At 51.3% G+C, this 12,981-nt stretch overlaps 1 protein-coding gene across 6 annotated transcripts in view; it reads right to left on the reverse strand.

The window, feature by feature from the left end:
* LOC102448900 (arf-GAP with SH3 domain, ANK repeat and PH domain-containing protein 1-like) overlaps positions 1–12,981 on the reverse strand; it is a 100,776-nt gene that overhangs the window by 69,247 nt on the left and 18,548 nt on the right. For 5 of the 6 annotated variants that reach the window (XM_075901427.1, XM_075901426.1, XM_075901432.1 and 2 more), the window contains 2 exons: positions 7,715–7,787; positions 6,138–6,283 (listed from right to left, as the gene is read on the reverse strand). The exons of the other annotated variant lie outside the window; for it this stretch is intronic. In XM_075901427.1, coding sequence (XP_075757542.1) covers positions 6,138–6,283; positions 7,715–7,787 — 219 coding nt within the window. The remainder of the gene's footprint in view (positions 1–6,137; positions 6,284–7,714; positions 7,788–12,981) is intronic. 6 annotated transcript variants of the gene reach the window in all.

The following is a 12,981-nucleotide window of genomic DNA, read 5'->3' on the forward strand; positions in this document are numbered from 1 at the left end:
TAAGGCTGAATAGGTAGAAGGATCAAGCCCAAATTGGGAGAGTTTCCAGGCTGTGAAAAAAGAACTACAGTTACAGTAAAGTATTGCATGTAACAAGTTTCTTAGTGTACCAGAACAAAATACAGGACTATGTAGCACTTTAAAGGCTAGGCAGAGTAAAGAGGCGCTCAGGAAGGCAGGAAAGTTGGCTCAGTGGTGTTTCAGCATATCAAGTGACAGTCTCAAGGGATCTCTGACCAAATCCATCACACTCCCTGATTCTGCAGCTGGAAGACAAGCACAGCAACCTCCGTCTCATCTAGAGTGTGCAGGGAGTGGACGTGCTAGGAGAAGCCCTGTCTCATCACACATAGCCCTTGTCCCACAAGCTGGAGGGTAAGTCCCTTGGTGATTCCTCACAGCATATGGATAGCAGGGAGTTTGTGAGGGGAAGGTCAGGGGTGCATGGGCAAAGAGCAGGGTAGACAATATTTGTCAAAACCAAATCCAACAAGATTTTCACCACCAGCCTTCTAGAAGGCTCACATCTGTCCCACTTCAAACACAGAGCCTCTAAAGCAGTTTAGACAGAAAGAGTTTTGACACAGACAAACAACATTGGCTACTTTTCATTTTCTTAATTACCAAAAAACCAAGTCTGCTCATATTTTACAGAGAAAAAAACCACTCAGAGAGATACCACAGCTGGAAAATTCCAGCCTGAAAGTTGAAACATGACCAAGTTATAAGCAATTAAACAAGGATACATTTAGCCAACCATAATAAGAGAAATCACATGCCACTTCTAATTCCCAGACAGGAAACCTCACACGCTATGAGTTATCACTATTCAAGGAATTTTTGAAACAAGGCAAACACTGCAAAATCAGTATGAGTTTCAGAAGTATTAACTTTTAAGTTAAATATAGTACAAATGTAAGCAGTTGAAATAACTTCACAAACATTTTAGGAAACATAATACCAAATGATGTATTGATTCCATATTAAAGCCATCAGGCTTACCAGTGGGAGGAGTGTGTTTATCTTCTCACAGTCCAAAGTAGTGGCATTCAGGGTTGCAGTGTGGAAAGAGACAAATTATCTTCAACAGAAAGCTGGGGGCATGATTTATTTGGATTGCTGTTAATGTGGAGAAGCCTGACTGGCATAGGTAGGTTTATGGAAAAGGAACGAGGGCTTTAAGAGCCCCAAGTGTTAACTCACTAAACTCTGATCCCACTGATAACTAAAAGTCTGCAATTGTCATTTGTGAACTTTTGTGCTTGCCACTTGACAGGTCGACCAGGCTTTCCTCGTCTTGTGAAGGCAATATATCTGTGGGGTTCAGCTTTGAGCTGAATGGGGTCTTGATCCATTGAGTACATCGGCCTCTGCACACTTTGGGAAAGAATTCACCAAACTGCTCCTGCAGACTCCCTAAGCTTTGAACAGTTACATCCTGGATGCTGTCAGCTGCCAGATCACCCACAGTTGCACAATGCCCTGCAGTGTTTAAAACATGGGACTAGAGCCCTGCTGCACCCGTGAAGACCACAGTTCAAGTTTGTTAATGAATGCTGCTAACCAATCATTGGTAATGAAACCATTTGCATCTCATTCCAGAAATGCCACAATCGGAGAATTCAGTCACTTGAATATGTCAGCCAGATATGACAACAAGGATATCCCATGAGTGCCACTGAAATGCTGAACAGACTCTCCCACAGTTCACATAGTCACATCTGCACCTTGCCCCTGGCCAGCCAACAAACTTCTGCATGTCACAACTGCAAAATTTGCCCCCATTTCTTCACATAAAATGACAAAACCCCTTGAAATAACTGGACTTTATACATTTTATAATTTTTACTGTAATTGAAAATATTGCTGAGCTCCTCTGGCATTGCCTTAACAGCCAATAGATGTCTGTGGATCATATAATGCCAGGTTGCCATAAGAGTCACATCTTGTATCTCTCATATAATCCTGCTATGCCATCCTGTCATACCCCACTCTTAGTTGCTGCAAATTCCAAAACAACATCCCCAGGTTGCTTTGACAAATTACTTAATAGTTTAGAAAGCTCTTTTCCAGTTGCTTGTGTTGGACATGAAAGGCAAAACAGAAATTTCTCTTTTAATTCTGTTGCTGTAGCAAAATGAATATTTACGAGATGTAGTGCAGCATATGACAGATTGGTAGACTCATCTGAGTGGAATAATATGGGCCCTGACAAATACTTTGTAGGAGCTGTTCATTTACCTCGGGACCTTCTCTGCAACACAGAATGAAACTCTGTCATTGGAAAGTGGACTCACAGCTCAACGTGATTCTGCTTTCTCTCCTCTCATTGCCACACACATGACCTTTGCAGCCACAAGTAGGAGTTTCTCATCTATGTCATATGGTCTACCAGCTTTGACAGCACAAAAAGGACTTAGTTCGAATTAACATTTCACTGCCGTGTGTAGCCGCGCGGCAGTTACTTCGGGCTAGTGAAATTTCAAAATGGCAACCGGACGGGAACATGCAAATAAAGCCTGGGATATTTAAATCCTGGGCTTCATTTGCAACACCGGTCGCCTCATTTGCCTACCTAGCTTGAATTAACGAGCTAGTGTAGACATATCCATAACCACATGATAAGAAGCCTCCATAGCCTTCCTGTTAACAGTGATGCACATCAACAGCTTTTGTCTCATTAACTCTTTAAGCTTTCTCTGAAAAAATGCTTGGCGTTTAAATACTCAGGTAGCAGATCTTGTTCTGAGATACCAGGAGAGCTTGCAGGGCTGTATACCATAGTTTGCTGGAACTTCGCCATATACAACACATTGAGGCCTGGTGCCTGGCTAGACCTGCTCCAGGTAAAGCCCAATTTGAAATAGGTTTTGTTAGATTTTCTACTTCTGTGTTTTGTTGTAACATCTGCTGCAGCTGTCTCTTTAGCTTCTGTTGTACCCTCTCCTCCCTTGGGGACAAAGTGACCCATTTCACATGTAAGCGGTTTCTCGCTCTAAACATCTTGCTGATAATAGCTCAAGGGGTACATCTAGAGTAGACTGTGTTCCTCTTTCGGGATACCAGAAGTATCCCAAAATAGCAACGCTGTGTTTTTAAAAGTGCCTACTATTTCCTGAAATAGTGGATGCGATAATACAGCGTCCCTGTAACCCTTGCGGAACGAGGGTTAAGGGATTTGTTGGAATAGTGCCTTATTTTGAAATTTGGCGCTGTGTGGACAACGCCAAATTTCAAAATAAGCTTTTTCGACTTAGACTCGGAATAAGCTGCGCAATTTGCATAGCTCAAATTGTGCAGCTTATTCCGACAGAAGGGTGCTATGTAGACACACCCGAGGTTGTCTAGAGGAAAAACACACAAGAGACAGCTGACCTGTCACAGCTGCTAAGAGAGCCCTGTGTGCAGTTAGTGAAGAGCCCTGCAGAGCCCAGTGCAACACCTGTCAGCTCGGGCACCTGCTATCAGACTGGGACATGCTGCAGCTCTTGCATTAGCCCATTTTCCTGCTGTCCCAGAGGGGGGAGAGGACTGCAGCTCTCATAGTGAGAGCTCAGAGCCAGAGCCAGAGCCAGAGCCTACCCCACTGTGACAGCAGAAGCCCGAGCTGAGAGCTGGAATTATTAACACACACACACACACACACACACGCACGCACACATCTGCACACACATACACATGCACAACTTTCACCTCCCTTTCTGCATTCCTATGGCCCCCCTTGGGAGGCATGCCCTGCACTTTGAGAGCTGCTGTTCTATACCAGTTAACTCCTGGGCCTTGTTGACAGTGGTAACTCTCCCATTGAGGTGACACCTCAATACAGGTTATGTCCTCTTTCTCTGGAACTGTCCGGAACATTCTCCTATATGCTTCAGGGGTCAGTTTAAACTTTGGCAACAAAGTTTGTTTTCAATCATCATAATCTTTATAGTCTTCCAAGGCCTTTGTCCAGAAAGCTGTGGTGCCAGGTCCATACCATGTTCCTTTGTTCCCACTTATTCAATTCACACCATACCACAAAAGCAGCAGGAACACATCAATGTCATCCCACTTCCTAGAGCGAGGAAGCCTGCCACGCTCTGGCACAGGTCCCTGGTGTCTGGCTCCATCTTCTGGACAAAGGTTCTGCTGGCACAGGTGCTCCATTTTTCCCTGGCATTGATGCTCCCAGTCCTTTTTGCTCTCTGGTGCTGGTACTGGTGTTCCTTCTCTCTGTGCCATGCCAGTTTGTTTCTCTCGTACTGGCCATGCTGTCTCTTGCTCCAGGTCTGCAGAGTTCCAGGCGCACCCTGAGCTCTCCAGCTGAAGCCTCTCCTGCTCTAGCTCCTTGCACTGGGGTGACCTTGGTCTGGGTGGGACACAGTAACTTCCTGTCAGCTTCCCTGTTGCTTTCCAAAATTCTTCCTGTCTGCTGGGCCCTCTGTCAGTCAGCTGGAGGGTCTCTTTGAACATGGTCCAGAGCTCCCTCTACCTTTTCCTACCCACGTGCAGAATGAATTTTGTTGTCACTCATCACCTCCATATTGGTGCACAGAACAAGAGTCATGTCCCAGGGTGAGGCTGAGAAGTTTGGAGTGTGGCAATGGGCTCGGGGCTGGATGCAGCCCTGAGGTGCAGAGGGTGAGAGCTCCAGCTGGGGATGCGGGCTCTGAGGTGAGCCGTGTTGCCCCAGAGCTACGGCAAGGAAAGAGGACTCCCCCCAGCTCTCTTCCCGCACCAGCGCCTGATCGGGGGAGGAGGGGGGAAGAAGAGAAGAGAAGAGGCGCTTTTTTCTGCCATGGCAGCTCCAGGAACGGCTGGGTCAGGGCCTGGGGAGAGATGTCGTTCTCCCAGTCACAGCAGGTCCATGCCATGCTGGACTGGGTCGAGGGAGGGGCACTTCCCCCTTTTTTCCCCTGGCTGCAACAGATCTGGGGCTTGAGATGGAGTGGGAAGGGGCAGCTGTCCTTCAGCAGTGCCAGGTCAGGGGAGTTTGGGGAGAGGCATCTCTCCCTGCCACAGCCCTGAACACCTGCACAGCACTTAATTTCATTTTGCCCACGAAAGCTCATGATACTATACAGTCTCTAAGGAGCCCCAGGACCATTTGTTGATTTTATAGAGTGTGCCTGTGTAGCTGTTGCACCAATCTCAGCTATCCATCATATCCCAGACTGGACAGCACTATTTCAGCAGCTCCTTTGTGCACTGCCAAGACTGTAAATGATTAAATCGGAGAGGGTCGCTGATTAGCATGAAGAACTGACCTTGAACAAGGGCTCCGCCCTTCCCAAAAGGGAAGGGCCATTCATACCAGAAGGGCTGTCATGGACCTAGCAAAAAGAAGGCAAAAGACTGAATTGTGTTCTGCCTCCTCGCAGTACAGATGAGCCAGGTAAGTGGACTCCTCCCATCAGCTGAGCTGAGTTTGCAGCTCATGGCACATGGTTGGAGGCAGATAAAAATGTCTAACTTAACAATGCTTGGTCTCTGGGGAGGGGTCCAAAGTTTTTAAAAGCATAAGCAAAGCATCCCCAGGTGCTTAGACTGGGTTAGCTCTGAGGAATATGTACAGCTGAATATAGAAGCTTTTATTTCCCTCTGGGACTTAAGACTGTAACTCATTCATGTATCCAGGTGTGCAGCTTTTTTCTTATCAATAACTCATTTCCTTTTTCAAGTAAACGTATCTGTGTAGAGCTTAGTATAGGGTTGATACAAGCCTTGTCTTTGGTGCGAGAGCAAAGGTGCAACTACCTGGGGAAAGCAATTGGTCCTTTGGGACTGGGGCTAGCCTTGGTGAAAGGGAGCGGCTCTCTCAAAGACAGGCTCACCTGGGAGACAAGAGAGATGGGACTAGCCAAGGGGACTGTATCTGACTCCATGGCTAGGCTGTTGTCAGACCTGAGTGTTACACCTGTGATAGCTAAGAACAGCACTCACCACCAGTCTGCAGTGATGTTCAGTGCTGCAGGCAGCCTTGCAACCCCTGGTCCGCAATTACACCCCTACCTCTCCACAGGCTGCTTTTCCCTTGACAGTGGCTTCATTTCTGGGTGAGGAAACTAACTGGGTCCTTTGTAGTCTTGGCAGCCCCTTTACACCCCGTGGCTGGGCGAGCAGCCAAGCCTGGCCACACAGGCAGCAATTCTTACCAGACTCTTGACACTGGTCAGCAGCTCCCGGGAGAAATTGGCAAAGGAGGTGAAGGCCCCAGCCAGTTGCTCATCACCATCACTCTGGTAGTTCGCAGAGAATCTCTCCTGGGCTGCAATATGAGCTTCCATGTGGGTAGCGAGATCTAGACACACAAACACCAAGCCCCCATCAACAGGGTTAAGGGGAGCAAAGAGAGACGCTACCATTGGCTGTCCCATCAGCCACACCTAAATCTCTTCCCCAGAGAGCTGCCAGGGCCTAGAACAGGGCTGGAAGGGAACTTGGGGAAGGTATGAGCACTGGGGCGGGGGTGGGGTGAGTGCAGGTGAAGGTGGGTACTGGGGGTGAGAGGAGCAGGGACAGGAATAGAAGGCTGGGCAATGCAGGGTGAGGGGGTAGTTGAGTGGGGCAGACCAGGGGCAGTATTGAGGGATGAGGCAAGACCGGGCTGGGGGCAGAACCAGGGAGTGGGGCACAGCTGTGGCCAGCCGAGGCCGGGCGGGTGAGTGGAGCAGAGATGAGGCTGGGCCGGGCCAGTCAGTGGGGCAGAGCTGCAGTTGGGCTGGGGCCGGTGAGTGGGACAGAGCTAGTGAGTGGGGCAGTGCTGTGGCGAGGCTGGGCCAATAAATTGGGCAGAGCTGGGGCCGGGCCATGGCAGGGCCAATGAGTGACAGCATGCGTGCCCCCTACAGACACTTGCCTGTCATGTGGGAGGACCTTGCGCCAGAGCGGTGGGAGTCGATGCACTTCTGCTCTAGGCACAGAGGGGCTGGAATTGCAGGAGGCAGGATGGGGCTCCAGAAGGTGCCCTTGAGAAGCAGGCTCTGGCAAGGATCCAGTTGCTGCTGCCAGTGCTGGCATCACCCCTCAGCAGCATGACTGCCTCTGCCTCTGGTCAGTGCAGGGCTGGCAGGGGAGGACGAGCTGGCTACAGTGAGGGAGTGCGGCTGGGCCATTCCTGTCTACTTGCCATTCACCCCATCAGCTCCAAGCTCACCAGGCAGAGCAGACAGCACCAGGGCCTTTGACCCCAGTCCCATCTGGGCCGATATATGTGGAAGGAGCAGGGTGCCACAAACAGGGCTGTATAAGCCAAGTGGGGTTTGGTGATGCCCTGGCTACTAGTTACTCAAGACCTTCCATGTTGCTGGGGTGGCCTCTGTCCCTCAGCTCTCACCAAGCAGAGAGCGCTGTTGTGGGGCCATAGGTGGGGTGCATGCTGTTCATAAGGGTGCTGCCTGGCCTGGTGGGGCCTGCCCCATTTCCCACTCATGCCCAGCACTCACTGCAGCATTTCTGGGAGCAGGGCAGAGTTTGTGCTGCAGCCAGCCCTGGTGTGTCACTGCAAAGCTGTGGGAAGAAGGCTCCAGGCTAGAGAGCAGATGGCCGTGGGGAGTGTGGAGAGAGCAGTAGGTCGGGGGCCTCCCTCATATTCTTTGCAAAGAGAGGCATTCCAACAGCCCTAGAAACATGGAGCCACGTCTCCAAAAGCCCCGCCCCCCCGCCCACTCTCCAGTCCACACGACAAGCCACCCTCCCCCGGCCCACACTGGGCCTCCAGCTCTGCTCTGACCTTGCCCAGAAGCATGCTCTGCTTTGGTTGCCTTCCTCATGTTCTGCAGCGCAGCTCGATCGGAATCCAAGGCCTAGGAACAACCAAAGAGGTTTGGTGGGCTTCTACCTGCCAAATGCTCTGAACAGGAGATTAGACCTGGCCATGCTGTAGATGGGCTGCACAGCAGGAGGAGTCGTAGTCCTGGAAGAAACCACCAGAGCTAGAGACCTCCTGGACTGGGTTCATCCCGAGCACTCAGTCAGCACATGGGACTCTCCCCCTTCAGACCCCCATGCATTCTTGAGGAGGTGGGGGTGGTCCTATCACTCCCCTCTTGTTCTCCTGAAGCAAGCCCCACAGCCTGCTTGCTCCAAGCCCTCAAGAACTTGTTATTGGAGCCCCTGTTCCACAAGCCCCTAGCCTCCTCCCTTTTATAACCTGAGCCGGCAGCTTAACCTGACCCACCTCCAAACCACACCCAGGGACCACTATACGCACTGGCGTGCCACACGTTCCATTTCTGCCCTGACACCAAAGGGGAGTACTACCCCCCCGTGGAGGTTGAGGAACCCCAGTGGGCCAGCCCCCACTTCCCTCTGGTCCGGTCCCACAGCCCACTGGGGATATCAGTTGATGGCTCCTCCCCAGAGCCGTGTGCACAGGCGCATACTTGGTGCAGTTCAGCCACATTCCTGACACCTGTCGCTTCTTCAGCATGAGGGAGAACCTGGTGTTTGCCAGGTTGCAGCTCCTTTTTTGGCTCCTTCAGAACCTCTTGGTGAGGTTCTGGCTGCATATTTCCCTGCGTCTGTTCATTTTTGCAAACCCTATCCATGACCCCACAAAGTCACCAGACCTCGTCATCACCCCGCTCTTGGGCCTGGCCAAGGCCGCTATCTACAACACCAGGAGGATGCCTGACAAGGGGATGCTCTGCAACTGCCGGGCCAATTTCTGCTCCTCCCTGGTTTCATGCATCTGGGCAGAGTTCTCCTGGGTGGCAGCCACTGGCTCCCTAGACAGCTTTGAGGAGCAGTGGGCACTGCCTGGTGTTCTCTGCTCAGTGTCCCTGTCTGGATCCTGGCTTTTCAACCCATGGTCTGCACCCATTTGTCCCCTGTATTCAGTCCATTTCTGGGTCAGGTGGCTCCTCCCCCTAGGCAGAGGGATGGACGTATAGAAATGGGCTTGTGCATACCCACCTCTCGGTATTTCAAAATATGGCTTATATAGCCCATGGGCACCAGACAGCACAGACTCTGCTCATTTGTCCCTCCTACTCAGTTGGAGGGAAGCTGCTAGAAGAGGAGGTTACTCACCTATTCAGTAACTGATGTTCTTCGAGAGGAGTGTCCCCGTGGGGGCTCCACATCAGGTCAGTGTGCTGCTGCCATGCTGAGGATCAGAGTCTTCAGAGCAGTGTCCCTGGAGGCATGTATACACGTGCCTCTAGCTGCACGCTTGTAGTGTGCAGGCATCATGCATATGCAAGCCTCCCCTTCCCTCAGTTCCTTCTCAACCTCAGAAAAAGACCTCCTGGAGAGGCCAGAACTCTGAAGTAGAGTGGAGGGAGGAATGGTATTGGAGCACCCAAGGGGACACACATGTAGAAGAATGTCAGGTACAGCACAGGTGAGTAACCGCCTCTTCCTCTTCGAGAGATGTCCCTGTGGTGCTCCACTCCAGTTGACTACAAAGCTGTATCATTCTAAGGAGGCAGGGACTTTGGATCTGGAATCACTGCCTTGAGAGATTTAATGGCCAATGCCCAGGTAGCAGCCCTGCAAATATCTGCTATTGGAATCTTGCATATGAATGCTATTGAGGTAGACGTTCTAGTTCTTGTGCAGAGAGCCATCTAGGACCCATGCCTTGAGGTGTAGTATGTGCAGATTGGGGTGGCTGGTCTGGGTTCCCAGTTGGAAGAGGAGATCCGGCTGTGTGGTAGGGGAATTGGAGGTATGCGAGACATCCTCTTCAGGAAGGGAAACCAAGGCTGTCGTGGCCACAATGGGGCTATGAGAATTAGTCATGTGTTGTCTGTCCTTGCCTTGTGTACAATCGTGTTCAGTGGACGTATGAGAGGAAAGGCATAGAGGAGGTGAGATGACCAGCTGATTAGGAAGGCATAATCCATGCAGCCCTTCCCCATTCCCGCTTTGGAACAGAAAAGGTAGCACCTTTTGTTGGTTTGCACAGTGAAAAGATCTATGGTGGGATGACCCCACTGGAGAAGGATCCACAACAGGATGTCTGGGTTGATTTGCCACTTGTGCTTGGTGGGGAGGGCCCTGAAGAGTGCATCGGCCATAGTATTGTGACGGCCTCGAAGATGGAAGGCAGTCATCTTTATACCGTACTTTAGACACCAGTTCCAGAGGGTTATGGACTCTGTGCATAGTGTATGTGATTGGGCTTCACCCTGACAATTTATATAAAAACATAGCTGCTATGTTGTCGGTATGGATCCTGACATGATTGTTGACAATGAAGGGAAGGAATCACTTGCATGCGTATCTTACAGCTTGACATTCCAGAACATTGATGTGAAAGTTTCTCTCTGTGTTGGACCACAGACCCTGAGACGTGTGGTGTTGCAGATGTGTTCCCCTCCCCGTGAGGGAAGCGTCTGTTGTCACAGAAGAAAATGGTTACTTATCTCTGTAACTGTTGTTCTTCGAGATGTGTTGCTCATATCCATTCCAATTAGGCATGTGCATGCACCTAGCAGATTCCAGAGCTTTTTCCCTTAGCAGTACTGGTTGGGCCAGCCGAGAGGCCCTTGGAGTGGCACTGCTGTATCAGCACATGTATACCCCTGCTGGCCCTCCGCCCTCTCAGTTCCTTCTTGAGGGAACCCTCCAATGAAGGGGAAGTGGGTAGGATTTGGAATGGACACGAGCAACACATCTTTAGGAACAAGAGTTACAGAGGTAAGTAACTGTTTTTTCTTCTTGAGGTGCTTGCTCATATCCATTTCAATTAGGTGACTCCCTAGCAGTGTCCTAGGAGATGGGGTCAGAGTCTATCAACATCTAATTCACAATGGACTGCAGCACAGCACTCCCAAAGGCTGCATCTTCCCTGGCCTGCTGAGCAATTACGTAGTGACTGGAAAATGTGTCAACAGAGGACCACGTAGCTGCTCTGCAAATGTCAAGAATGGGCACCTGTGCAACAAATGCTGGGGATGACGCCTGTACCCTCATGGAATGAACCATCAGCAGGGGCGCAGGCCTACCCGCAAGGTGACAGCAGGCTCTAATGCAGGAAGTGAGCAGCAGGCTCTAATGCAGGATAAGCACCGAGCCGATACTGATGAGCCCTTCATCCTCTCTGCTATGGAACTAAAGAGTTGTGGGGATCTACAGAACTCTCTTGTCCTCTCTACATAAAACGCTAGTGCTCATCCAATGTCTAGGGAACATAGCACCTGCTCTCTAGGCGTAGAGTGGGGTTTCGGGAAGATAACCGACAGGTAAATGTCCTGGGACATATGGAAATGTGAGACAATCTTAGGGAGGAATGCAGGATGGGGGATGCAGCCTAACCTGGTCCTTAAAGAAAACCGTATATGGAGGCTCCGATGTGAGGGCCCTCAGCTCAGATACTCTCCTGGCTGACGTGATTGCAATTAAGAATGCCACCTTCCACGAGCAGGTGGCCAAGGGGGCCCACAGGAGTCCAGTCCGAACTAAATTCAGATCCCATGTGGATAAGGTGGGCGCATATAGGAGAACAGCCTGTCCACCCTCTTCAGGAAGCGCTTCAGCATTGCACTCATGAACACTGTCCTGCCTCCATTGGTTGAAAAGCTGCAATCGTGGCCAGGTGAACCTTCAGGGAAGATGTAGAAAGGCCCTCGTGTCTGAGGTGTAGGAGGTAATCCAAAATGAGAGGAACTAAGGCACCAATCAGGTCCGCCTCCTCCCCCCTCCCCCCCCGCGCTGCCCACAAGGCAAAGCATTTCCATTTGGCTACATACACTGTCCTGGTGGAAGGCTTTCTACTCCCCAGGAGGACCCTACATACCTCCTCCGAGGAGAGTCACTCTGAAGGTTCCAGGCTGTAAGGTGGAGGGATGTAAGCAGGTTGCCCTCAGGGAGTGGTGGCTCCCCATCGTGGTCAGTGGGCGGCCACTCTGACCTACGACGTTTTCCACTGTAAGTTGGGGAATTAGCAGAGTCTGCGAGTGTCCTCCCACTGGGCAAGCAGCAACTCAGTGTCTAGACACGGCTGCAGTCTAGGGTGAGTAGCAAATAGACAGTTCACAGGCCCGGCCTCAGTTCAGGGCTGGCAACAAATAAGCAGTTTATAAACCCGGCCTCAGCTCAGAGCGAGCAACACTAGTTCCAGCACCCGGCCTCAGTTTGGGGCGGGCAGCAATTAAGCAAAGAGTTCAAACCCAAGCCATGGTTCAGGGCATGGCAGCAGGCAACCAACCAGCAATTCTAGGCCAAACCTTGGTTCAGAGCGTGGCAGCAGTTAAACAAACAGTAAAGAGTTCCAAAGCCAAACCCTGGTTCAGGCTGTGGCAAAAGGCAACAACAGCAGTTTAAAGCCAAGCCCTTGCTCAGGGTGTGGCAGTAGTGGGTGTCGGCTGCAACTCAGACACAGCCGGGGGGGGGGAGAAGGGGAGTCTGCACCCCAAGAAAGGAGTAGCAAGAGGGATGCAGGACCACCCACACCGCTGTGTCCCAGCCCAGGGCCCTGGTAGCAGCAGGCAGTCTGCTGCTCGGTCAGCGGGGATCCACTCCGCAATGCTGCCCAAGCTCTGCCTCAGCTCACAAAGCACCAGCTGTCCCTGGGCTACTTCCAAACTCCCCTGAGGCTGTACCTGGGTTCCGGGCAAGTCTTCGGGGCTCCAGCGTGTGGCTGCTCGGGTCAGGCAGAGAGTCCATCTGGGTCATTTGGGAGCAGCGGGCCCAGTGGACCAGGCCAGTTCTCTGCTTCTGCAAGATCTTGCTCCTCCGGCGAATGCAGAGTGGAGGCCTCTTGCTCCTTCTGCCACCGGGGCCTTTCTGGCCTCCTTGGCAGGCTTTTTATCTCCCTGGCCCCTCCTCCTGATTGATAGTCAAGTGCTTCATTAGAGCCAGCTGTTGCCCACCAAGGCTCAGGGAGGCGTGGCTCCCCCTCGTAGTCAGTGGGTGGCCACTTCGACCCACTACAAGGGACGACAGGTTTGGGCGGCATAGCTTCCCCTCCCCTGGGTCCTGAGTAATCAGGTCCGGAACCAATGTCAATATTATTGGTTCTTCCACTGCCAGGTCTAGTAGAGTGGTAAA

The sequence above is a fragment of the Pelodiscus sinensis genome, chromosome 18 (genome assembly GCF_049634645.1).
Source record: "Pelodiscus sinensis isolate JC-2024 chromosome 18, ASM4963464v1, whole genome shotgun sequence".
NCBI lineage: Eukaryota > Metazoa > Chordata > Testudines > Trionychidae > Pelodiscus > Pelodiscus sinensis.